Consider the following 27,797-nt stretch of genomic DNA (forward strand, 5'->3'; position numbering starts at 1 on the left):
GAGTACTTACAACCGTGGCCACATGAGCCTGCAAAGCCCAGAATATTTACTGTTTGGCCTTTTGTAGGAAAATGCTGATTTCTGATAGAGATTAGCCTCTTTTCATATAGTACAACCCTATCATCCTCATGATGGAGGTGGTATATATCCCATTTGTTCTACTTTTTTTTTAAGTTTATTTATTTTGGGGGGGGCAGAGATCGAGATCAGCCTGGGGAGGGGCAGAGAGAGAGGGGACAGAGGATCCAAAGTGGGCTATGCTAACAGCAGAGAGCCCCATGTGGGGCTTGAACTCTCGAACCTTGAGTCATGATGTGAGCCAAAGTCAGATGCTCAATCAAGTGAGCCACCCAGGCACTACCCATTTGTTCTACTTTAAATGTACTTCATACTATTTCAAAGGAATACTCTTTTAAGACTTTATAGAATGAAGACATTCCTTGATAAAGTGAATAATCTCTAATTTTTCTTTTGAGAGAGAAGGATTTAATTCCTGGATTTTATATATTAGGCTTGCTAAAAGCAAGATAAAATATATTGGTCTATAGACATATAAGTACTTGGGTTGGGTAATCGTGGCTAGGACACTTGGTGGTTAGGGGGTACTGTTAATAAACACAGGGTAACTTTCTAGTCCTTTAGGATTATTTCCAGTTCTGATTATGTAGTTGAAAGGTCTTCTGACTCCCACTGCTCTCTCATGCTCTCTCATTCTACCCTTTTTTTTTAAAGCACACTCAATGGACTGAGCCACCCAGTCCACCAGAGTGCCCCATCTGCTCTATCTTTTAAAAATTTAAAAATTCTTCATTCTTTTTTAAAGAACAAAATCTTATAAATTTTAGGACATTGGTAAGTTTCTTTTTTAAAGCTATTTTCCTACTGTTTACTTTCAGAATGAAGATTCTAAATAGAATCAAAGCATTTTAGAACCGTTGCTGGATTTTAGAACTTTTTGAGTAGAAATTATAATTGTTACTTCTTCTAAACGGGCTCCGAAATGTGTGTGTTTTCTCTAGGAGGAGCAGGAATTAAGCCTTTCCTGGAACGCTTTGGAGAGCGTTGTCAAGAGCACAGCAGACAGAGTCCCGCTCAGAGCACACCCCAAAGAACCCCTGTTATCACTCCCAATACAAGGGCCATCCAAGAAAGATTATTCAAGCAAAACACATCTTCATCTACCACTCATCTAGCACAACAGCTCAAGCAGGTCTGGCTTACTGCTTTTCACGTCATTCATCACGTGGTCTCGGCATAGGCCTTAGAAAACCAACTGTGAATTCTGATAGCAGTCTTTTCAACTGAGATAAACAGCATTGTGATTCTTTGTATTGCTTATTTCAAATTAGAAATACTATTGTCTTGTATTCCATGCACTTTGTGAATTTTTTAACCTTACAACTGAAGACAAGCAAAGTTTAGTAGTGCTTGGATATTACTCTTAAACATACTATTGGCTCTTGATGGTTTTAGGAACGTGAGAAAGAACTAGCATGTCTTCGTGGCCGGTTTGACAGGGGCAATTTATGGAGTGCAGAAAAAGGCGAAAGCTCAAGAAGCAAGCAACTAGAAGGCAAACAGGTAGTGTAAACAAGAAATACGAAAGTGAACCTGGTACCAAAGCAGTGCTGGGATCTAACTTTTGGTTGTGTGTCGTAAAACTGTTCTTTATGCCGTCCCAGCTTACTATGCCACTGTCCATTCATAAACTCCTTCAGTGTTCATACCAGCTCTGCCTTTCTCTTGTGAAGTTTTCCCATTCAGTGGAATTCTTAACGTATTCACTAATGACCTACCTAAAAGCAAATTTTAAAAATTCTCATCATTCAATTGATTTCGTATTTTCTTTTAATATTCTACTTACATGCTGGTTCTAAAGTATTTCTCATCATCTACTTGGTAATGATTGTATACTCTACCCAGATACCACACTTTCAGACTTTCTGTAAGTGTGTAAGACCTTCTTCACTTTGTTGCCGGTTTATCATGTCATGGTTTTTCTGCTACATCTCTAGAAATATAGGGCAACAGGTCTTAAACTATTTCGTGCTAAATAATTCCTCATAAATCTGTGGCATTCCTCCCCAGACAGTTGTACAGAAGCATGCAAAGAGCATTCTGAATACAAGAACAGGGAGTTCAGATACCTGCCCTACTCAGAACTCATCTGTAGTTCCCACTGAGGGAGCAGCCAAAGAGGTGGCGGGGACGGGGCGGAGAGTAATTGAGTGTGGTGTTACTAGAGTCAAGGGAAGGAAGAACTGTAGAAAGGATGGTGTGGTTGGTATTGTAAAGTGTGTGCGGTCAAGTGTAGACTGGACCAATGCCACCGGGTTTTGGAAGAAGGAGCTTGTTGTTACTTGGCAAGAGCAGTTTTAATGAAGCGGTGAGGGTGGAATGTGGGTGCTGGTGGGTGCAGAGCGGAGCCCAGAGAACAGAGGCCGTCCTGGGAAGTGTGGCTCTGAAACAGAAGGGAAGAAGGAGGTGGTGGCTGGGAGGGGAAGGAGAGTGGAGTATGGTTTGTGTTTGTGTTTGTTTTATTCTCTCCGAGATGACTTACATCAATTTTAATGTCAAAAGTAAGAGGTTGATGATAGAGGAATAAGTGATGCTGATTGATAGGATGCGGGAAAGCTTTGAAGAGGTAAGAGTTGATGAACTCCAGAGCACAGTGAAGGGAAAGGGTTAGGAGAGGTTCCCTGTGTGGTAAGAAGGAGGGAGGAAGGCAGTGTTTGGGGGCGGGTGGTTTTGGAGCTATGGTGACAGAAAACTGGTAGACTTTCCGGTTACTTCTGTTCATCCTTAGGAAAGGGAAGGTGACAGGTGTCATACTCTGGAGGCTGGGAGAGAGAGCTGACCCAGAAGGAGAAGGACTTAGGAGTAGTGTTGAGACTCAGGTGGGGTACGAGAGCGTACATTCACAATAGTCAAACTCGCAGCTGTGAGTTTTCCTCTAGATGTGTCCGGCAAGCCTGGATGTAAACACAGAGAAGTGGGTTTTTCCAGGGATGGGGCTTGCCAGACAAGAGGAGTGCAAGTACAGTTCCATTGAGGTGAGGGCATTGAAGGTATTGGTGAGATGGTGGTTGAACTGAAGGGTCATGAGGTCTGACCTAGATGGAGGTGTAAGAAAATAGGGGTAGCAGGAAGGAAAGCATCAAGTGGCTACAAGTCCCCGTGAGGCCAAAAAACACGATCTGGTAGGAATTCCTGAGTAAGAGAGCTAGAGGGATTAGAGGGTTTCAGGGAAGAAACTGATTTCAAGTGATGGCTGAATGGGAGTGGTGGTGAAGGTCTTCGGAACTGCAGTGTTTGTGCAACTGAGGGGCCGAGATGTTGGCTGGAAGGTGCCTGTGGCTACCGAGATCACCCAGGTGATGGCAGGGAGTGAGTGTGGTATAACCAGCTGGCGTGAGCCTGGAGGAGCAGGGGCAGGAGGGGAGGTCACTGAGAGCTTGGAATTACTGTTAGAGACTGGAGAGGGGCTGTCCCTCATGTTGTCAGGGTCCAGGGGAGAGAACCACCTTTATTACAGAATATTGTAGGGAAGTGCTGCCTTCACAAGAGAGCCGGCTCTGCAGCACAGCATTCGATAGGTTACCCCGTGTTTGCGCATCAAAAGCTTCTAATTTGAGAGACAATATAGTCTGGAACTAGCTCTAGAATAAGAATATGTAGGTTTGGAAACTGGCCCTGCCAGTTACTAGCTGAGTGTGCAAGTGGCTGAACTCCTCTGTGTCTCAGTCTTCTCGTCTGTAAAATGGAGATAATAGCACCTAATTTATAGGGTTATTGGGAGGACTAAGGGAGGCAATGTCAAGGGCTTAGAAAAGTGACTGTTAAGCCTTAGTTGCTGTGACTCTTACTTTTTTTTTTACAAATAGTTTATTGTCAAATTGGTTTCCACATAACACCCAGTGCTCATCCCCACAAGTGCCCTCCTCCATGCCCATCCCCCCCCCCATCCATCAGTCCTCAGTTTTTGTCAGCATTCAAGAGTCTCTCATGGTTTGTCTCTCTCCCTTTCCCCCACCATTTCCCCCCTTCTTCTCCCCCACGGTCCTCTGTTAAGTTCCTCCTAATCCTCCTATACGTGCAAACATATGGTAGCTGTCCTTCTCTGCCTGACTTATTTCGCTCAGCATAACACCCTCAAGGTCCATCCATGTTGCTACACATGGCCAGATTTCATTGTTTCTCATTGCCATGTAGTGTTCCATCGTATAGATAAACCACATCTTCTTGATCCATTTGTCCGTTGATGGACACTTAGGCTCTTTCCATGATTTGGCTCTTGTGGAGAGTGCTGCTATGAACGTTGGGGTACATGTGCTCCTATGCATCATCATTTTGCTGTGACTCTTACTCTTGTTTGATTATTTCTACTATTGCTTAAATCATAAAGCCTTTTCAGAAACAACAAATGCTTCTCTTCCTTGGCCTTGTAAATATTTAAAAAGAAGACTCAGATGAGGGATTTCTTTTCTTTTTCTTTCTTTTCTTTTCTTTCCCCCAAATCTGTTTTTGTTCTTTGTTTCCTTGGCCTTTTACCCACTGCGTAACTATTGAGGGGAATCCTGTTGCAGGAACTGTCAGTAGATTTTACAGGTGGGGGAGGAGATAAGTGACATAAAGGAATTACTTTGCTCTGTGTGGCTTTCACTTAAATCGGTTTATCTAAAACTGCTGTGATGCGAATTTTCATTCTTGCCTCCTGGTCTGTTAAAGCTGTTGTACGTCCTGGGAATTACCAAGAATATTGAACCAGCTCTGAGTGCTGCTCGTGATCTAGACATGGCCGGGACCTTTCGCATATGTTGTTTTGTTCTGAGAAACCTATGTAGAAGAATGACTTGTGTTTGTTTCATTTAATAACATGTGAAAAAACAAAGATCTAGAGTTTTGAGAAATAAAATCTTCATTTCCTTTTTGCAGGAAATTCACAGTCAGAACACTCCCCTCAAAAAACAAGCTGTTTCAAATACCCCATCACTTCCAGTAACAGAAAAGGTGACAGAAAATCAAACACCAGGAAAACCTTCAGGCACAGAACGTACAGGTCAGCATTTTCCACTTCTGCGCTGCTTACAATGTAGCTTTCAGTCTACTCTAGTTTTGGAAATTGCACTGGAAAACAGAAATACTGCTTCAGTGTAAAAGATAGATAAATTTCTTTATTTCTACTCATTCTTTCATTTCTAGCAATATGCAATATGCTTCTTTCTTAGTTCTCTTTCCATACTCAGAACTCATGCCCTTGATGGGAGGGTAAGTTACTACAACTCTTTTTTCCTTTTTTTTTTGGGGGGGAAAGATTCAGTAATATTTGTTGAATTGCAAAGTGTGCGTGCTCTTTAATTTAGCTCCTTTATAAGTGTTTCTACAAGTTGACTTTTTAAAACTAGTGTGCAAAGATGTTTATACAAAGAGGTGGATTGTAGCACTGTTAGTAATTAGGTGTAAATGACCTCAGTGTTGATCAGTAGAAAACTGTTTAAATAAATTATGCCAAATCCATGTCCTCAAATATTATGTAGCTGCTTAAAAGAATAAGATAGCTTTGTATGTAATGACATTTAATATGCCAGAGACACTTAAACATTTTTTTATTTTTTTAAAGTGTGGTGAAAAACGCATTACTAAACATCCTAACAGTTTTTAAGTGCACAGTTCAGTAGTGTTAAGTATATTCACATCGTTGTGGAACAGATCTCCAGAACTTTTTCATCTTGTAGAACGGAAGCTGTACCCATTAAAACACCAACCCCCCATTTCTTCCTCTCCATAGCCCTTGGTAACCATTATTCTACTTACTGTGTCTATGAATTTGACTACTTTAGAAAGCAGTGGAATCATATAGTATTTTTCTTTTTGTAACTGGTTTATTTAGTTTAGCATAATGCCCTCAGGGTTTATCCATGTTGTAGCATGTGACAGGATTTCCTTCATTTTTAAGGCTGAATAGTACTCCATTGTGTGTATGTACATTTTCTTTATCAATGGACATTTTGGTTGCCTCCATTTCTTGGGTATTGTGAGTAGTGCTGCTAGCAATATGGGTATGCAGATTTCTCTTCAAGTCCCTGCATGCAATTCTTTTGATATATACCCAGAATTGGGATTGCTAGATCATATAGCGGATACTATTTTCTGTAACATTCACACCATCTTACAATCTCACCAACACTGCACAAGGATTTGAATTTTCCTATATCCTTTCCAACACTTGTAATTTTCTGTTTTTTTGTTTTGTTTTTTATAGTAGCCATTCTTAGAGTGTGAGGTGATAGCTCATTGTGATTTTGATTTCCATTTCTTTTACAGTTAGTGATGCTGAACATCTTTTCATATGCTTGTTGGCTATTTGTACATCATCTCTGGAGAAATCCTATTCAAGTTCTTTGCTCATTTTCTAATCAAGGCACTTTATTTTTGTTGTAGTTATATATTCCAAATATTAACCTCTTATCAGATACACACAGTTTACAAATATCTTCCCCCATTCCGTAGGTTGACTTTTCAACTCTGTTCAAAGTGTCCTTTGATACACAAAAGTTTTTAAATTTGATGTAGTCCCATTTGTCTACTTGTGCTTTTGTGGCCTGTGTTTTTGGTGTCACACCCAAGAAATTGACAATTCCATTGTCATGGGTGTTTTCCTATGTTTAGGAGCTTTATAGTTTTGAGTCTTACAATTAGGTCTTTAATCCACTGTGAGTTAATTTTTGTATATGGTGTCAAGTAAAATTCCAACTTCATTTTCTGCATGTGGATATCCAGTTCTCCCAGCCTGTTTTGTTGAAGAGACTGTCCTTTCCTCACTCACTAAATCATCTTGGCAAGGTTGTCAAAGATTATTTCACCATATATGTGAGGTTTTCTTTTGTGGCTCTCGATTCTTATTCCATTGGTCTGTCTATGTGTCTGTGTTTGTGCCATATTGTTTTGATTACTATAGTTTTGTAATATGTTTTGAAATCAGGAACCGTCAGTCTTCTAATTTTGTTCTTTTTCTAAGGTATTTTGTATATTCAAGATCCCTTGAATTGAAGCTCCATACGAATTTTAGGATGGACTTTTCTGTTTCTCTAAAAAAATGCCACTGGGATTTTGCTAAGAATACATTGAATCTGTAGATTGCTTTGGGTACTATTGACATCTTGATAATATTAAGTCTTCAATGTTAAGTCATCCAATCCATGGTCATGGGATGTCTGTCCAGCCATTTGTGTCTTATTTAATGTTTTTTAGCAATGTTTAGTAGCTTTCAGTGTACAAGTCTGTTACCTCCTTGGTTAGGTTTTTTCCTAAATGTTTTATTCTTTTTGATGCTATTGTAATAAAAGTGTTTTCTTAATTTCCTTTTCAGATTTTTTTTTGTTAGTATACAGAAATGCAGGTGATTTTTGTGTATTGATTTTATATCCTGTATCTTTGCTTAATTTGCTTATTCTAACAGGCTTTTTTTGTGTGTGGAATGTTTATAGTGTTTTCTACATATAAGACCATATTATCTATGAACAAGTAATTTTACTTTTTCATCTCAAATCTTGATGCTTTTTCTTTTTCTTGCCTATTGCTCTGACTAGGACTTCCAAAGCTCTGCTGAATAGAAGTGGTGAGAATGGGCATCCTTGTCTTCTTCCTGATCTTAAATGAAAAGCTTTCAGTCTTTCATTACTGAGTATCATGTTAGCCAGTGGCTTTTCATTTGGGCCAGTATTAATTTGAGGTAGTTTCAGTTTCCTTTTATTGCTAGCTTATGAAGTGTTTTTATTGACGCTTTTTTTAATGTTTTATTTATTCTTAAGAGAGAGAGACAGAGCATGAGTGGGTGATGGGCAGAACAAGAGAGGGACACGGAATCTGAAGCAGGCCCCAGGCTCTGAGCTAGCTGTCAGCACAGAGCCCGACGCGGGGCTCGAATCCACAAGCTGTGAGATCATGACCTGAGCCGAAGTTGGACGCTTAACCGACTGAGCCACCCAGGCGCCTTGACACTTTTTTTTCTAAAAAGTGAAAAACAAAATGCAGAATAGCATGCATAGTATGATGACCTGATAAAACAAAAGGATTTGCATACCTAGGGAGAAACTGGAAGAAGAAACAGCAACCTGGCAATATTGGGATCCCCTTTCTCTTGTTGGGGAGGAAGAGAGAGACAGGAACATTAAGAAAGGACAGTTGTCTAGGGGGACTCTATACATTTTTAGATTTGAAATGCATAGTTTTATAATCAGGAAAAAGAATACATAACATTCCTTAACGGAAGAGGTTAAAGATCTTACATATATTAATATGCTTTTTCTTAAAATCTTTTTTAGGTTTCACTGAATGTAAAATGACGAAGTCTAGCCCTTTGAAAATCACATTGTTTTTAGAAGAGGATAAGTCTTTAAAAGTGACATCAGACCCAAAGGTTGAGCAGCAGACTGGTTGGTTTTTATGCTTTATTTCCTATTTCCTATGAACTCACTATAAGAAATAATATATTGATAGAAGCACCTATTCAAATATATAATGTTCTGTATTTCAGAAGGTCTCATGATTCTGTAATATTCTCTTTTTTTAAAGAAAATTTTTAAAGTTTATTTTGAGAGAGACAGAGACGGAGTGAGCAGGGGAGGGGTAGAGAGAGAGGGAGAGAGAGAGAATCCCAGGCAGGCTCTGTGCTGCCAGCACAGAGCCAGACATGAGTCTCAAACACATGAAACTGTGAGATTATGTGTGATGTGAGCCGAAAGCAAAAGTCAGACGCTTACCTGACTGTGCCACCCAGGTGCCTCCCCCTCTTTTTAAAAAAAAATTTTTTTTTAAGTCTTTATTTATTTTTGAGAGAAAGAGAAAGAGAGAATGAGTGGGAGAGGAACAAAGAGAGAGGGAGACACAGAATCCGAAACAGACTCCAGGCTCTGAGCTGTCATCACAGAGCCCAACACGGGGCTCGAACTCACGAACTATGAGTTCATGACCTGAGCTGAAGTCGAGCACTTAACCGACTGAGCCACCCAGGCACCCTTCTCACTTTTTTTAACTAGGAAATATTCTAGCTTCCACAAAGAGATAGCACTGTTAACAGTTATCTCTAGGTCACAGACCCCTGTGAAAATCAGATTAAAGCTATTACTCACTTTCATAGGGATAGGAAATGTACTGCCTTTCCATAGTCTTCATATACTGTTAGAGGGATTAGTGGTTCTTGAAGATTATTTGGGAGCCCTGCCTTAAGGGCTGTTAATATTTTCCTATTATTGACAGCCATGTGAAAAGGCACTCTCCAAAAAAACAGAAAAAGAGTTACTCAAAAGAGCCAATTTTTGTAAGTCTGACTCTTTTGCCTATTAGCTTATTGTTTACATTCTTACTTAATATTCTTTCTTGTACCCAAAGCATTTTAGTCAGCTTTTGACAGTTCCATCCTTTGCCACTCTGCCGTTTAGTTAGTAAGCATGTGAAGGTCAGGTCTGCTCTGCTGTCCCTTTAATTCTTAAAGGTCTAAGTCACAGAATCCATCTCCTGAAATCTTTTCCAGAAGTGGTACGTGAAATTGAGATGAGTGTGGATGATGATGATGATATCAATAGTTCAAAAGTAATTAATGACATCTTCAGTGATGTCCTGGCGGAAGGTGAGCTGGACGTGGAAAAGAGCCAGGAGGAGGTAGACCACTCAGAAGAAGAAAGCCCCGAGGAGCAGGAGGATGCACTGAACATCTCCTCCATGTCTTTACTTGCTCCGTTAGCACAGACAGTTGGTGGGGTAAGTCCAGAGGTAAGAAAAGATTGAATGTCAACAGGCCTGGGACACAAAGAAACGGCAATCCGGAGATCCCCTTCTGTTTGAGCTGGCGCATGGGGATCTGGCACGCTGTAGCCAGGGGGGTTCTGAAACCCCCATGTTATAGCTCTTAAAAGGGAGCTTAAAATACTTCAGTGGTTTCCTGTGACCTTAGATAAATGCAAACTGTGACATGGTGTAAAAGGTCAGGCATTGGGCTCAAATCCTGGCTCTGCCATTGGCTGTTTATTCGCCGGGTTATTTAACCTCTTTGCCACAGTTCCCTCACCTGTTAGAAGAGGTTAAAAATAGTGCCCACATCATGGGGTTGATGTGAATATTAAATCATTAGTATATTAGTATATAGCACCAGACAGACAAGTAACATTTATTGAGAGCCAACTATTGTTATTAGCTATCACCCAAATTGAATAGCTAAAGTTGTAGAAATTGATTCAATTAGAAATATGTTTTAAGAGAGTTACAAGTGCAGGTTTTAGCTGTCTTTGCACTTTTATTCATCTACTATTTAGGAACCTATTTTTTAGTTTGCCTTGTTTTTATGATGAATCATAAATCGGCTGACTTAGTGGATGTTCATTTCCTGATAATAGAGAATTTATTCAATTCCTCAGAGTTATCATTTAGATTCAGTGTCATCCGTAAAATCTAATACCTGATGTGGTTCACTGCAGAGTTTAGTTTCCTCACCTCAATTGGAATTGAAAGATACCAGCGTAAGTGATGAAAGTCCAAAGCCAGGAAAATTTCAAAGAACCCGTGTTCCTCGAGCTGAGTCAGGTGATAGCATTGGTTCTGAAGATCGTGATCTTCTTTATAGGTAAGCAGGTTTTCAGAAGGCATTCGCTCACTCAGGGTCATGGTTTAGATGTACCACGTTGTGTTATAATTTATAATTACAGTGTTATGAATTCACCTGTATAAAACTTCGGAATAACATTTGTCAGTCTCTTTTACCAAATGTCATTTTCCACATGTTCAGTAAAAGAGAGTGCTCAGCGTGTTGCTGGATTTCTAATAGAGTATACCTTATTTCCTGAAGCATTGATGCATACAGATCTCAAAGATTCAAAGAAACAGAACGTCCTTCGATAAAGCAGGTGATTGTTCGTAAGGAAGATGTTACTTCAAAGTTGGATGAGAAAAAGAATGCCTTTCCTGGTCAAGTGAATATCAAACAGAAAATGCAGGTATGTACTTCTGCTAACAGAAGATTTGCAGTGTTTTCTGTATTAGACTGTACACTCCTTAAGGATAAGGGCCCAGCCCTAGTCATCTCCATACCCTGAGCGACTAGAACAGTATGTGACACACTGGAGCTCAGCAAATCACTCTTGAATTCATTATAACTTGAGAAAGGCCCTCTTTGTAGGGCAGGTAGGAAGCATGTTTGATATTTCTGAAACATTTAAACACGTTTGTCATAAATATCCTTAAAACATAACTATAAATTGGATGGTAATGACCTGTGAAATTCATTTGGTTCTTAGAGGGTCTTTGATGCTAAATCTAAGTCTTTACTTTGTCAACTATAACCCTGATTATAATTTTTATTAAGTATGAATTGAAAGTCTTTTCATAAGAGTGATTATAGTGTAATTTTTACAGCATGTTGCATGTTTTAGGTGCATAGTCCAGACACTTGAACAGTGAAACAATTTCATTTTGACTTTCCTTTCTGGATAGTTTGGAAATTATCCAACAGGATTAGTTACAACTGAAGTTTAAATAAAGTGAAAATGGTGATAAAAAACATGAGGTTTATTTTTTCTTGTTTCATTGGTTTCCCTAGGAACTCAATAATGAAATAAATTTGCAGCAGACAGTAATCTATCAAGCCAGCCAGGCTCTTAACTGCTGTGTTGATGAAGATCATGGAAAAGGGTCACTAGAAGAAGCTGAAGCAGAAAGACTTCTCCTCATTGCTAGTACGTGTGATACACCTGAAACCATTCTGACAGAATTTCAAAGCAGGAAAGACTCATTTTGTCCAGGATAGTTAGAAATCGCTATTTTAAAGGAAGGGCTTTTTCTGTTTTAGTTGACCTTTGTATCTGTTTGTTTGTTTCTTATAACATTTGTGAATACTCTGCATGTAAAGTAAAATGTAGTTTGCATGAAAGGTGAAAGGAATTGGAATGCAGTTGAAGAAATGTAGTTTTGAAGTAGGCAAAAAATCAATGTGTGTGTGTGTGTGTGTGTGTATGTGTGTACACCTAGCTATCTACACGTAGCTAAAAAAGTCTGTTAACTTTGTTATGTGTGTGTAGTGACAGATGACAGGGCATGTTAGGGTGGAGAGATTATACCGTACCATACAAGAAACCTGGCTGAAAGTTCAAGCATTAAATTACAAAGACATGGTAAACAGATGGGCAGTCAAGGTTCTACTCAACTACCCACCACCTGCTTGTACAGAGAAGTACTGATCTTGCCTTTGATCTTACGTACATTTGCATTTGATCTTACGTACAGCTGCAATTTTAATATCTGTGACATTGCATATTTTTACATAGCTGAGAAGAGAACACTTTTGATTGATGAGTTGAATAAATTGAAGAATGAAGGGCCCCAGAGGAAGAACAAGGCTGGTCCCATATCCCCAAGTGAATTTGTCGCATCCAAGGGATCAGTTACTTTGTCAGAAATCCGCTTGCCTCTAAAAGCAGATTTTGTCTGTGGTACAGTTCAGAAACCAGGTATGGTGATTTTTATTGGCACCGTTTCTAGATCCCATGTTACATTGTGAACCTTACCTAGACAGGAATTATGCAAATGTGAGCAAGTAGAGCATGCAGAAGGATGTGCAGCTTGTATCTTGGGCCTTTAGTTCCGTTGATGAAGATATGTGCATAAAAATAACCATGGGAAAATTTCATTCATGGTTGCTGATCCACATGGTAACGGACATGGCTCTAACTGGAAGGAAGGCTAGGTAAACATAGTGTTGAGCATGAAGTATTTCCCAAGATGAGATCATCTTGACATGGCAGAGCATTCAACTTTCATTATTTAATTTTATTGTGGAAAGTATTGGGACATCTAAGAGAATCTATTTTACTTATTCTCTTCTGTTTTAAATCCATCCCTCGAATCTTGAATGATTGGTTGTAGAGGTGAAAATCATCACAGTGAAGATGGTTCTATTGAAATTGTATCGCCATTGTCACTATAGATTGAATAAGTATAAACATGTATTCTATGAAAAATCATAGCAACGTAAAGGAGAATATGGCACCAAGATCTGAAAACACAGCAGGATAATTATAGCAAGCTTAATAAAGTTTCATTAAATTTTGGTGAAGTTACCTTAAGATTCCTTTAAATTTTCATTTGTGTGGACCATTCTCTTTGAGGGCAAGGAGGGCTAGACATAGGTGAGAAGTGAATCTGAGGTACAGGGAAAAAAAAGAATGGAGATCTTTAAAAAGTCGGAGCATTATTGTAGGAATGAGGTGACTTAGGTTCTGATTATTGCTGTTGTCCGATTTGGGTGTGGTGTGGAAGAAATCTATTGGTAACATAGTATGTGCCTTGAGATATGTGGGTATTTAATGACAGATAGTGAAGGAACCGTTTATGTTTTTATCAGAATTTATCTCAGTAATTTTCACAGAAATAAAGTATTTTATTTTTGAAATAATAAACCCTAATTTTTTTTTGAGGAATATTAGGAATCAATAGGTAACTTGTGAAGTCAGAAATTGAGGGCTATAGAATGGCGATATTTCAGTTTACATAAATAATAGGAAGAGATCTTGCTGATGCTTATTGATGATGATTATGACTGCTTATATGTCTTATGTAGCTTTTTGTGTCTGGAAAGTTGATTTTAGTAATTTTTACATAAATTATATAAATTAGTATTACTAATATATAATATAAACTGTAAAGCATTACTTTATTCCTTTGGTTTTCCAGAATGCTGAGTAGCTGAATCTGATTTTGCTTGTGCTTATTATGTAATGTGATTACCTTTTGCAGATGCAGCAAATTACTATTTCTTAATTATACTAAAAGCAGGAGCTGAAAATATGGTAGCCACACCATTAGCATGTACTTCAAATTCTCTTAATGGTGATGCTCTGACATTCCCTACTACATTTACTCTGTAAGTAAATTGGGCTTTTGCTTGTTCAAACACATTTTCTTTTAATAGAGTTAGTACAGATGGAATGTATAACCTTTAAAATACAATGTGTTCATTCTCATACGAACAAATAACTGTTTCAATTTGTTGGTTTAAATCTTTTACATATTTCTGGTATTTCTTTCCATTGAGTAGTACATTTCTTCCATGTGAATATATGTATTTAGTGTTTTGATATATCATAAAACATATATATATAAATAACTAAGGTCTAGATTATATATTATATAAATAGATATAGGGTGGCTCAGTTGGTTGGACATCTGACTTTAGCTCAGGTCATGATCTAATGGTTCATGAGTTCAGGCCCCATGCCGGGCTCTGTGCAAACAGCATGGATCTTGGAGCCTGCTTCAGATTGTGTGTCTCTCCCTCTCTCTGCCCCTCCCCACTCATGCTCTGGTCTCTCTGTCTCTCTCTCTCAAAAATAAAAAATAAAAATAAATAATAAATAAATAAAAACATGTATAAGATCTGGACCTTAATATTTTATATATATGCTTTAAATCTTATAATGTACTTAATATTCCAACTCAGTGAAAAGATGTATTCAGTGTCACAAATTTATTTTGAAAACGCAGAGTCAAAATCCAGCTAGAAAAAACTGTTTATGAGAGCTCTTGAATTGTAAAATACTGAAGAAAATATCTGACTTGTATTATAGGAAAAGTAGACTTGTCTTATGAATTTTTATATTCTTTAATGGTTTGTAACTACTGCTTGTAGTTAATTAAAAACACTGTGAATTCCTTTACTGTCAGAATCATGTAACAATATTAGAAGCATCATTTTTAATGGCGTAAGTATGTGTTTTCCTTACAATTTTATTTAATGATATATTTTCCAGGCAAGATGTGTCCAATGACTTTGAAATAAATATTGAAGTTTACAGCTTGGTAAGCAGTGAAAGCTTTCTAAAATAATCAATATTATGTTTCTCTTAGACATAGTAGATCTTAAACTCATTATGCTTTGGGTTTGTCTGTAGGTACAAAAGAAAGATCTCTCAGGCCCTGATAAGAAGAAAAAGGCACATAAGTCCAAGGTGAGAATGAAAAACCCAGGAAAAGTATCATTATCAGAAACAGTAGATATATCAGTTTTAACTTCTCTATATTTATTTAACAACCAGCTTTGAAAACCTGTTTAAATGTTTCTCAAGCCTTTCCTCTGAGCTCTTGCCTCACCAAGTTCTTGGGTAACCAGTACTTAAGAATGATGTGGTGACTATGCAGGCATAAGCTGTGAGAACTTGTAGGTTGGTGTCTAGCCTTCCCAGTCTTTGCTCTTTTGTGTTTTTTCTAAGTCACCATTTAGAAGAATTTTATTTTAGCTCTAACAAAAACAGGAATGGCAGTATGGGTAAAGCCTTAATGGAGGACTCAAGTATAAATGCATTCATATTTAAGAATTATTTTCTATGTGGGAGTATCTCTAGGTCGGTTAGTTTTAAGCTCTGAATCATAATGTTTAGCAGGAAGTATACTGTTACCTTTTCTTCTAGGCTATTACTCCAAAGCGACTTCTCACATCTATAACCACAGTAAGTAAATTCTTAAAAAAATTTAGCTCCCTTGAGAAATCTTCATTTTACACACATAATTGTAAATTGGTTAACCATTTCTAAACTCTTAGCACTGTAGAAATCTTTAAAATATTCTACTGGCGGAGGGAGGGGGCTCCTGGGTGGCTCAGTCAGTTAAACGTCCAACTTCAGCTTAGGTCATGATCTCAAGAGTTCGTGAGTTCCAGCCCGGTGCTGGGCTCTGTGCTGACAGCTTCGAGCCTAGAGCCTGCTTTGGATTCTGTGTCTCCCTCTTTTTCTGTGCACCCTTCCCCTCCAACTCCCATCTCCCCCTGTGACACTCTATCTCTTTCTCAAAAATAAACAAACATTAAAAAATAAATAAATAAATAAATAAATAAAATATACTAGGGAGAAACATCTGATATTTAAATAGAAAAAAATAATGTTTTCTGAAACATAGCTTTTGCAGTGTTAAAGCGTTTACTGGTCAATATTTACATTTTTGTATTGAATAAAGGAAATAACTTCTATTTCTTCCTTACCCTGATTTTGTTTTAGAAGAGCAGCCTTCAGTCTTCAGGTGAGTGATCTTGAACTATGTTGAACACTAGATTCAGCAAATGAGCTAAGCAACTGCATACATGCTTTAGACACATGGGCGTCTTGATGAACGCTCGCCTTAATCTCCTTTGAATAATAATTTCAGTAGGTTTCTAGTAACACACAAGATTGCTGGGCAGAATAGCATGCTGTCACATGTTGCCATGGGCTTCCAGGCATCACGTTATACAGGCTCTAGTAGGCAGTACCCGTATGATACCCAGTCACCCAGCCAGAGGTGCAGCCAGTGGCATCACTCTTCACCCCAACTTCTGTTGTTCTAGGGATTGTTTTGTGCTTTCCACACTGTGGACTTGACCTCATTAACTTTGCTGATCGTGACTGGTATTGTATCCATGTCAGAAAAGCATCTTTCTAGTTCCTAGGGATTTGGAATGGCATTCTCTAGAATGGCTTTAGGCCTGAGTTTTCCAAAGGGGATTAGGATGGAGCTGGTTTTAGTCACCTCCTCTGCTGCTAATTATGTCATCCTAGACTAGAGGAATGAAGTCTTTTCACATCCCTTTTGGGAAAATTGCTTTATGTGCACATTTTTAAGTTCTGTGTCTTAAAAATACATCCATCCCAAAGGAATGATAAAGAATGTCTATACTCCCTCACCTAAGTTAATGTAAAATACTTAACAATTTTCTTTCATTCTTTAGAGATGGAGGAAAATGGCAGTTTTCTCTGTGACAATTTAATTTAATTCTTTTGGGGCGAGGTGAAGAATTGTTATTTATACTTGCAGAAATCACTCTGAACTAAACTTTACTCCCTTTCTCTCCAGTCATGGCCAGTCCAGGCAGTCTCCATGCTGTGCGCACCAGCAACTTCGCCCTTGTTGGGTCTTACACACTGTCATTATCTTCAGTAGGAAACACTAAATTTGCCCTGGACAAGGTAATCCCAATTTACTTATTTATTTACTTTTAGAAAAATTAGGTCAACGGAAATGCCCCAACATTTTCAAGTATTTGAAACCAACATTCTTAATGTTGGGAGTATTTCTCTCTTGTCTCTCAATAGTTAGATCTTCAGAGTGTAGTGTGTAGTGATTTATTCTAAATAAATTACTTCTGACCACATAAGTATGTATTACTTCTTTCATGTTAAGCTTACAGGTTTAACCGTAATAACTTGCCCATTTGAACCAGTATTTTGAAATGAGTACTATTTTATGGTTTTAGTTTTGACAAGGTAGGGAAAGATAGTTTAATTTCTTAGAAAAGTACTTATGAATCTAAGGGATTTTTTTCCCCATACCTTTTCCCCAAATTAAAAGCTTCGTAGTTCAGATCTGTGTTCTGTCACTATTGAGTGCTTTTTCACCATAATGGGACATGACTGAACTTTTTTTATTTTTTATTTTTTTAAATGTTTTATTTATTTCTGAGAGAGAGACAGAATGAACAGGGGAGGGTCAGAGAGAGAGGGAGACAAAGAATCCGAAATAGGCTCCAGGCTCTGAGCTGCCTGTCAGCACAGAGCCTGACATGGGGCTCGAACCCATGAACCGTGAGATCATGACCTGAGCCGAAGTCAGACGCTTAACTGACTGAGCCACCCAGGCACCCCATGACTGAACTTTTAATAGGCAACAAGACCATTTTAAAGAGTGGGAGAACTAATGGCCAACTTTGGTTGTTGACCTGAATCCTGTGATATAATACCGAGGTATTTTTAAATATTTTAAGAGATTTTCCTAGTCAGAATATGGAGGTGAGGAAGTATAAAAATTAGGAGGCCTGCTTCCTCATATTGACCCTGCTAGTAATTTCCTTTTTAACATGGACCAAAGTCACTTCATTTCTCTAGGATCTTGTTTTCCCAGTGGAGAATATTAGGTTAGATTAAAACAATCTATCTTTAAAATTCTATGAAACACTTTTCTTTTAGTTGATAGACCTAAAACAGACACCTTTGAAATTTTGATTGTCATTAATGCATAGATGTATTTTACCTTAACATGTTAATTTTTAAAACTTTGTGTAACTTTTTATTTAGTAATTCAGCTAGTTTAACAGATTGAGTGATCTTGAGTCTTTTTTTCTTTTTGTCTTTTATTTTGTTCATTTTAGATAAATTATGATGTAAAAGAGCGAGAGCTACTGGGCTATATGTTCCAGGAAAAGGTTGCCATATTTTCTTTGCTTGAAACTAATGAGCTTAAAAAAATCAGTCCTTAATTTTTGGCTCAAATGTATTCATTTTACTAACCACTCTCATGTGTTCTTGGTTATTTTAAATAATTAAGGACATAATGTACATTATTCTTTCTTTAGATTCTTACAGATGGGTGTCTTTTTCTTTACTCTCATAATTCTTTAAAGCTTTCTTTGACAGTCCTCTTACATTTTTCATGCATGTTTGGTACTCGGTCTTTTCTTCTATATTCTTTTTTAATGTTACAGTTCTTTAAGATTCTTTAAGATTCTATAGTCACTTCAACTTTGATTTTCTGCATACTAAAATACTAAAATACCAAATTAATAACTAAAACTAAAATGTATTGAATATTGTTGACTTCCCTTATATTGAGTTACTGGTGATGTTTTAGATAAAAGTGGTTTCATTTGGCTAATAGGATTATTGCTATGTAGATGATGCTTTGTTTAGTGACTTTGAAATTAAAATGGATTTAACACTAAAATTTTTTTTTCTATGTAGTTCAATCTTTATTTTTTTTTCCCCAATTTGGATGCCTTTTATTTCTTTTTCTTTTTCTTTTTTTTTACAAATAGTTTATTGTCAAGTTGGTTTCCAAATAACACCCAGTGCTCATCCCCACAAGTGCCCCTCTCTGTGCCCATCCCCCCTTCCCCCCCACATCCATCAGTCCTCAGTTTTTGTCAGCATTCAAGAGTCTCTCATGGTTTGTCTCTCCCCCTTTCCCCCACTATTTCCCCCCTTCTCCCCCATTGTCCTCTGTTAAGTTCCTCCTAATTCTCCTATACGTGCAAACATGTGATATTTGTCCTTCTCTGCCTATTTCACTCAGCATAACACCCTCAACATCCATCCATGTTGCTACACATGGCCAGATTTCATTGTTTCTCATTGCCATGTAGTATTCCATGGTATAGATAAACCACATCTTCTTGATCCATTTGTCCGTTGATGGACACTTAGGCTCTTTCCATGTTTTGGCTATTGTTGAGAGTGCTGCTATGAACATTGGGGTACATGTGCTCCTACGCCTCAGCATTTCTGTATCCCTTGGGTAAATTCCTAGCAGTGCTATTGCTGGGTCATAGGGGAGTTCTATTGTTAATTTAATGAGGAACCTCCACACTGTTTTCCAGAGGGGCTGTACCAGTTTACATTCCCACCAACAGTGTAGGAGGGTGCCCGTTTCTCCACATCCTCGCCAGCATCTCGGATTTAACACTAAAATTATACTAAGTATAATTATGTTTTACAGCTTTTTAAGGATTTTTAATATCCTTGCAAATATCAAGTGCAAGCATTCTGTAGGTATATAGAAAATTACAAAGTGCCAATTTCTACATGTGTAAGAGATTTTGTTAATCATAAAATGAGATTTCAGTGAAGTATGTTAAGTATCAACTGGTCTTGAAAAATGTTTTGGGTGCCATTTTAATTCAAAATATCACTCTTACAAATTAAAAAAAATTCCGATATTTTAAGTCTCTTAATATCTTTGAAATTATGACTTAAATAGCCAACCACATGATTGAGTACAAAATGAAATCACTTAATTTAATTGGTTGTGTCTAATACTCTAAAATCGCTTTCTGAATCGAATACATTTAGATGTAAAATTTGTCCCAAATGTGCTTTTGTGAGAGGCAGGAGGAAGCAAATATTTGTTCCAATAGTTTATAGTTGATGTAGGAGAATATTTAAAATAGTTAAGTTTAGATGTTATTTAAACTGGTGAGAAAAATGGAAGACCTTCTATACTCATAATAATCCTATTTAATTGGCTTTGAGAAAATAGATAAGTGATCCACATCCAACCAAATACCAGTGATATAAAGTGCGTGTTTGCTGATTTTATTAGTGCCATCACCAACAATACAGCAGTCACAAAGGTTATCTCTGAGATGACCTTCAGAATGGAATTCCCATTGAGGTAACCCTGACTGTTTGCTCTATGGATTTAGGACACCACTGATAGCGATTGCCTTCTTATTTGAGGTTAAGTCTGGCATCCAGGCTGGACTTTAAATTATGAATCTTCATGAGTCACAGGCCCTCAAATCTTTTCTTTGAATAGAGAATCCAAAATAGTCATAAATTTTATTACACTTTCATGGATAAAGAGAGAAGGACATCCCACAGCTCATCGGCTGACTTAAGCCTCATAGGTATTTATACCGTACTGGAAATATAGATGGCAATTTAAATAGCAGAAGGGCAAACAAATGTGAAGTAAAACAACCTATTAGCATTGTAGAATGTTGAGGTTCTAGGAAGAATGATTAGGTGTGTTCTGCTCTGCCCAGAGCCGCTCCTGGTGTATGCCCAATGGGCCTGTATAATTATTAACAGTACCTCTTTCTCTCAGAAATCCTCCACTTTATGAAAGTTACAGCTACCCTGGTTATAAGTTACATTTTATAGCTCTTAACAATAATCTCTGAAGTGCAAATATCTTCAAAGACCCTTTTGTTAAACAGAAAACAGAATAGGTTCATATATTTTCACATGTTTCTACATTCCACATGGGATAGGAATATTGACCCTTTGTGAATATTCTCAGTTCACTCATCAGGACAAGGTTCACAGCTGTAGAGAAAGGGTGAACATTTTCTACTCATTTTTCTGAGATTCGTTTTACCAGCAGCATTCTCTGGGTTCAACATGGGATCCTGTTAATTAGCACTGAGCCTGAGGAGCCTAAAACTGACAATATGAAAAAAAAAAAGAGGGAATTTATAACAAAAAGGATAATGAGGTACCTGATGTTTTGATTCTACATTTTGGATGCCTTTTAGATTCAAAAATTAAAGGTTTGTCTCATGGAATTAGTCTCTTGAAATCTGTCCTTTTTGGCTAAGAATTCACCCTTTATCTCATCTTTATTGTGTTGGAGGACTGAATTGTTGGAAACTAATCTTATACTCAGAAGTTTTTTTTTACACTCAAAAGTAACTTTTCTCAGGCTTTTCTGATACTCTAGGACACACTTGCTAACAGATACACAAAATAAAATAAAGCACACGTTCCCGCAGACACAGGTCAGAGCTATGGTGACTCGATGCTGAGTGTGGCCCCCAGGAAAAAGCTGGTGCCACTCTGCTGTTTGGGGCGCACACTGCCTCCGTCACAGCCACCTGCAAAGCAAATGCTGAATGCTCTTTTTGCTTTTTGTCTTCTCATAAAAGTGAACATCCTCTTCGTATTTCTTTCAGCTAGCAAAAACAGATAGGTCTTTTGTAAAAGCGAAGTGGCCAAACTTTTAAAAAGCCAGGAGTTACTTGTGTGCCACATTTTTTTCCCTTCCATTAGGAAAACTCTTGGTACTTATTGGGCCAAACAGTATTCTTTTAGCAGACATTTGTCGAATACCTGGATAGAGTTTGGCAGTGGACGATGGGAACCAACATGAAACAGAGATGATAGTTGGTCTCAAGGATCTGCTGTGCAAAGTATGGGGCTATGGGTTAGGGCACAAAAAAGAGCATATGCAGGGGAATTTCAGAGCCTGGAAGACAAACTTCATACTTTGAAAAGTACAGTGGCCTAGAGTAGTTCTCATATTCAGAAGTGGGGAGAAAGGATTGAGCAGCATATTGTCTGTATCCCTTCATCTGTGGATGGACGTTTAGGTTGTGTGCACCTCTTGGCTGTTGTGGAGAATGCTGCAGTGAACGTGGGGGTGTACACATCCCTTGAGAGTCTGGTTTTAGTTCTTTTGGATAAATACCTATTTGATTATGTCGTAGTTCTATTTTTAATTTTTATATTTTTGGAGAAACCTCTGGAAAGCTTTCGATATTGATAAAGTCTGATTTATCTGTTCCAGTGTTGCTTTGTTACTCACGCTTTGGTGTCGTATCTGAGAATCTGTTGCCAAATCCATGCTCATGAAGATTTACTCCTATGTTTTCTTCTAAGAGTTTTATGGTTTTAGCTGTTATATTTAGGTCCTTGAGCCATTTTAGGTTATGGTATTTGATGATTTGGGTATATGATATGAGGTAGGGAACCAACTTCACTCTTGTGTGTAGATACGCTGTTTCCCTAGCACCATTTGTTGACAAGACTGCTCTTTCCTCATTGAATGGTCTTGGTACCTCTGTTGAAAATCAATTGGCCATAGCTGTATGGGTTTATTTCTCGACTTTCAATTCTGTTCCTTTGGTCTGTACCTTTCTTATACGCTTACCACACTGTTTTTTTGATTACGGTAGCTTTGGATTAAGATTTGAAGTTGGGAAGTATGATTCCTCCAGTTTTGTTCTTCCTTTTGAAGATTGTTTTGGTTATTAATAATAATAGTTACAAATCCATATGAATTTGAAGATCAGGTTTTCCATTTCTGTAGCTCACTATTCTTTATTGGTGAGTAATAATGTGTTATATTAGTTTACCAGTTGAGTATATTCTGTTGGTGGAGAATGGAAAAGCACATGTATTCTCTTCTTAAATCTGTGTTTTCTTTATTACATTAACTTGAGACTTAGGGTTCTGTTTTTATCAAACTCTACTTTGAATGAATTTATTCTTCAAAAGCATTTGTTGCTAAGGAACCAGTGGCCTATTGGCCACATCTTTCCATTCCAGTTTTAGAAAATACTGTGCTTTCAAGGCATAATATTCTTTATTCATGATTTATACATGTTTTATCAGGAAAAAAAATCACAGTGAAACTGTTTTGCAAACAATTTACCCTCTGTCTTCGCAGGTACCCTTTTTATGTCCCTTGGAAGGTCATATTTATTTAAAAATAAAATGTCAAGTGAATTCAAGTGTTGAAGAAAGAGGTTTTCTAGTAAGTAACATCACTTCATCTATATTTTCCTTTTTTCTGTCGTGAAGTATAGACTTGGTTTCACATAGGAATGAAAACCCTTGTGATTAAGTGATAAGTTGGTTCACTAAAGATTGGTTGCATGTCTGCTATATGCCAGTCACTGTGCTGGAATTAGGATCTAATAGGCCACGACAAATAATCTTCCCTTCAGAAAGTTTTAGTGTAGTTGGGGAAAGTACAGGTAAACTGCCAAGTGCGATACGGTACTGTAAGAGGTGGGAGCGTAGCGTGCGTGGGGGTCATTGATGGGACAGCAGGTCTGAAGTATGGGTACCGGGGCTTAAAGAAAGCCACTGGAAGAAGTAACTGGTAAGCTGCCGAGTGAGTTAGACAAGGAGAAAGAGGAGGAAGAAGTGCTCCAGGTAAGGGGAAGAGCATGTACGACGGCCTGGAGGGGCCTTTCCTCTCTCACCCCCACCAAAAAGAATGACACAGACAGTGGCAGGTATTTCAGCCAGCGTTTAGGGTGTGAGTGTGTAGGGCAGGAGGGACAGCGAGGAGAGCGATTGCGGAGGGCAGTGTGATTAGGGAAGATGGGGCCAGTTGTTAAAGGGCCTTTGAAAGAATTTGGACTTTATCTCGAAGCCAGTGAGGTACACTTGCAGGGTTTTAAGCAAAGGAATAGTATCAAAATTTGAGGTTTAGAGAAGTCATTCTGCCTGACATGTGGAAAGGAGGTTGGAGACTGGCGACCCTGAAGAAGACTTGTGAGGGGACAGTCACTCCGAGAGAGGAGATGGGGCCTGGCAGCGAGACGCGCCGGCCTGGGGAGATGAGGCAGGAGGAAGGGCAGACCCAGTGGGTTGGCTGTGTGGCATCGGGCGTGGGAAGCAGAAGCAAGGATCTCATCCCGATCCTGCCTTGTACAACCTGTTGGGTGGCCGTGATACCACTGTGATAAGGGACCTTGGGGGAGGAACAAGTGTGCATGTTTGGGTATAAGGTGTTTTTTGCCCCCCACATTTTATTGTGGAAACTTACAGATACACAGCAGTGTTGGTAGAATTTTACAATAAATACCCATATACCCACCATCTAGGCTGCGCCTTTAACATGTTTTAGGGTCCTTGCTTTATCATGTATCAACTACCTAGCCATCCTTCTAGCTATGCCTCTGCCCATTGCTGAAAATACATTTGGGGGGAAGAGTTTTAAAGTACTGTAGACATTAACATGCTCCTCTGTATATTAAGTTTACATCCCAGAGTTCTGACACATACATACATCTGTGTAACCCAAATTTCTATTAAGACATAGAACATTACCAGAAAGTTCCTTCATGCAAGTCATTCCCTACATAAAGTGGGAAGTTGGGATGAATTAAGTTTCTAACAATTTGAATTTTAAGTACCTCCAAAGATTGGGGTTTGAAGCTCAAATAGGCATTTTGGTTGAGAGGAAGATATGGAAATCTGTAGCATAGAGATAGTAATTGAAGTGCAGGGGGAATTGAGCAAAGCAGAACAGGGAGGAACACATGTAAACCACAGATCTAGCGAGAGAAGCTCTCAAAGGAGCTTGGGGGAGGGTGGTGTGTCGTGGTTCCCCAGGAAGGGAGAATCTGAAAGGTGGAGTGGTCAGGTTAGCTCAGGACCCAGCAGGGACCATGGGACTTATTTACAAGGCGGAGCACAAATCTAGATTGCAGATGGTGATGGACAGGATGGGAGGTGAGGAATGGGAGCACCAGCAGCACTTTGAAACAGTTTGGCTGCAAAGGGGAAAGAGAGTGTGATACCTGCAGAGCTGTGTAGGGTGAAAGAGGAGTTTGGGTGACATTTAAGTAAGATCAGAGAGACTTGAGAATCTTTAAATTCAAATGGCTTCTAATAGGGCAGAGGGGTTGAAGATGCAATGGGGAACCTGCATTAGGGTTACGGAGTATTGCGTGCAGCAAGGTCATAAGAGTGAGAAGTAAGACCCAAGACAGTTCACGGGTTTGAGCCTATTCAGAAGTACAGCTGACCCTTGAACAACACTTGCACAGGTCCAGTATACATGGATTTATTTCAATAAATACATGTATATTTTCTGTTCCTTGATGATTTTCTTAACATTTTCTTTTTTCTAACTTGCTATATTGTAAGATTACAGCATATAGTACATATAACATGCAAAATATGTGTGAATTGACTGTTTATGTTTTCAGTATGGCTCCTGGTCAGCAGTAGGCTGTTAGCAGTTCACTTCTGTGGGGGTAGTAGGGTGTCAGGTTATATGTGGATTTTTGGTGTCCCTAACCTCTGGGCTGTTCAAGGGTCAACTATACTTCTTCCATTATCAGAGGAGAAAAGTATGTGTGAAGAATATATACAAGGTTGTGGGTATCGTGCACAAAGTAGATAAAATCTAATCAGTTTGGTTTTTTTTTTTTTTTTTTTGAAGCAAGAATTTCAATGATACAAAGGATATCACAAAATCAGTTTGCATTTGCTATCAAAGGGTACGGAAAGAAGAGCTCTGTGGCCCATATAACTGTAAATGAGTCTGCCTTAGCTTTTCAGTGTAAATCCAGTAGATGGCACTAGACGTTCTTGGAAAAGTATTTTTATAAATTTCTGACCTGAAGGCAATGTTTACCTACTGACTTTTCCTTTTAGTGTAAATATTTTCATACTTTACCGTAGCCTGCCTTTAGCAACTGACAGACTCTGTTGTGGCAGCTAGTTCATTTGCATATAATGTCAGACTTAATTAATTTTTGAGCTCGGCTCTCGGCTAGTTTAGTGTTAGGTCCCTTCAGGTTTACTCTGTCTTGGGTCTCATAGACCATTCTTATCACATCCACGCTTATATAGATATGTGGTAAGAAACTGGTCAGAACTCCCCAAAATTAATTCTGCCAAACATGCCTTTTAACTGCCTCTACCTCTTATAAAATAAAGGCAGTAACTTAAAGTTGCTTGTTCAGTTTTCCTTCCTGATATGCCAGAACAGTTGGAAGGAAGGTGACTACTAACCAGAGACTCTTGCTAAGTGATTCTGAAATGGTACTAATCTGGTTCTGGCTTGACTGAGGAGCAGCAAGAGAGGAAGTTCTGGATTAGCTAGAAGTTTCCAGTTCTGCTTTGTGATTATGTGCTGTCACTTAATTTCCTTGGCCTCAACTTTCCTCAACTGTAAAAATGAAAATGCTGTCCTCCTTTTATTCTTCTCTGATTATAGTAGGGTATAATAATAATGTGTTATTCTTATTCATCAAATTTTTCCTTGTCTGTTACCTTTATGATGTAAAAGGTGAACATAAACATAAGAGGGAGCTGGTGAGTCATTTATACTAATTTTGTGCTTGAGATTGAAAGAACATGCCTGTCTTTTTCTCTGGATGGTCATGAGCAGTGTTGCCTAGAAAAAGCATGCCTTGGGGAGGAAAGCAGATAAATTGGGGAGGAAGAAACTAAGTGGGGTAAGAGGATGTATGGTTAGAGTAAACAAATTAATTTGGGCTAATGAATTAAGCTAATAAATTTCAGATTTCATTCTGTCATGGAAACATTTCTTCGTACAAAGTAACTTTCCTCCATAGTCAGAGCTTGTACCCCTAACTGAAGCCAACTTTTGGTAAATTCACACAAATTCTTGAATCAAGAAGAGTGTATGTCCACTATCTTAGGGTTGGTATAGGCTTAGTTGATCCTTGTGAAGGTGAAAAAGCCATATACATTCTGAAATCAAACACGAAGTTGCTTTTGGATTATCTGTATTAGAGGGGGCAGCGAAGTGTGGCTCACTGCTTGTTTTTATAAAGTTTTATTGGAACATGGGCTCATTTGTTTACATATTATCTAGGACTACTTTTGCACTGCCCTAGCAGAATTGAACAGTTATGACAGAGCCCTTATTGCCCACAAAGTCTAACATTTTTACTCTCTGGTCCTTTCCAGAAAAAGTTTGCCAACCTCTGATCTGAAACATTGCTACATTTTACCTTGCTTTGTGCTTTAAAAAAAATAGTAGTTCCTAAAGGAATTTTTTTTTCTTCTTAAATCAAAAGTAAAGACTTTTATATTAATTAAGGCTCATTAGGACTACAGTGAAAAAAATTGTGAGATCAGGGGGCGGGGGGAGCAGCTACCACTTACACTATTTAAATAGAAGTACTTCCACAGAAAAGAGCCAGAAGTTGTTAGTTACCTGTTTCAGAGTCCTGACCTTAACCAACATGACTGCTTCCCTCATCTTAGAATGTAGCTTGAGTCTGTAAGGCCTGCGCTCGCCTAAGACATGAGCTGGCCAGCTGCCAGGCTGCAGGGAGATGCTATGTCAGATGTGCTCGATGGGTATGCATGTGGAGCTCTGGAGTTTATCACAGTCATCCATCAGCACAGATAATCACGCGATGACTCCTTTCTAATCAATCCTATTTTGTTCTTCTGAATGCATATTAAATGCCTGTCTTTTGTATTAAGATGAGTCTAACATAATAAGCTATCAATAGCTTTGTCAACATATAAGACACAATATTCTACTCTCCAACATGTAGAGCACTTTTCTTTAAGGAGCATTTGGTTTGGGACACTATGCTTTAAAAAGGTCTAAATTAGATAGAAGTATTGATTAGGGGTCGATGTCTAGAAGTTCTTAAATGCTGTGTGCTTATTGATGAAATTGAAAATCTGGGTCAATTTCCGGATATAAGCAATCAGTGATTTTCATTACTAAGGTAGAAGATAGTAAAAATCATGTAAGGAGATTTTAAAGTATGAAATATGTCA

At 38.3% G+C, this 27,797-nt stretch overlaps 1 protein-coding gene across 3 annotated transcripts in view; it reads left to right on the forward strand.

Moving 5' to 3' along the window:
• ANLN (anillin actin binding protein) overlaps positions 1-27,797 on the forward strand; it is a 48,622-nt gene that overhangs the window by 16,883 nt on the left and 3,942 nt on the right. Inside the window, exons 6-22 of one of the 3 annotated variants that reach the window (XM_039239139.1) lie at positions 1,020-1,210; positions 1,474-1,581; positions 4,936-5,059; positions 8,325-8,435; positions 9,533-9,771; positions 10,473-10,618; positions 10,841-10,988; positions 11,591-11,726; positions 12,315-12,497; positions 13,783-13,909; positions 14,796-14,844; positions 14,937-14,993; positions 15,453-15,491; positions 16,035-16,056; positions 16,867-16,979; positions 18,158-18,211; positions 22,954-23,040. In XM_039239139.1, the coding sequence (XP_039095070.1) occupies positions 1,020-1,210; positions 1,474-1,581; positions 4,936-5,059; positions 8,325-8,435; positions 9,533-9,771; positions 10,473-10,618; positions 10,841-10,988; positions 11,591-11,726; positions 12,315-12,497; positions 13,783-13,909; positions 14,796-14,844; positions 14,937-14,993; positions 15,453-15,491; positions 16,035-16,056; positions 16,867-16,979; positions 18,158-18,211; positions 22,954-23,040 (1,934 nt within the window). The remainder of the gene's footprint in view (positions 1-1,019; positions 1,211-1,473; positions 1,582-4,935; positions 5,060-8,324; positions 8,436-9,532; positions 9,772-10,472; positions 10,619-10,840; positions 10,989-11,590; positions 11,727-12,314; positions 12,498-13,782; positions 13,910-14,795; positions 14,845-14,936; positions 14,994-15,452; positions 15,492-16,034; positions 16,057-16,866; positions 16,980-18,157; positions 18,212-22,953; positions 23,041-27,797) is intronic. The other 2 variants (XM_039239140.1, XM_039239141.1) reach the window with 2 other exon arrangements.

The sequence above is a fragment of the Hyaena hyaena genome, unplaced genomic scaffold (genome assembly GCF_003009895.1).
Source record: "Hyaena hyaena isolate Hyena2069 unplaced genomic scaffold, ASM300989v1 scaffold_153, whole genome shotgun sequence".
NCBI lineage: Eukaryota > Metazoa > Chordata > Mammalia > Carnivora > Hyaenidae > Hyaena > Hyaena hyaena.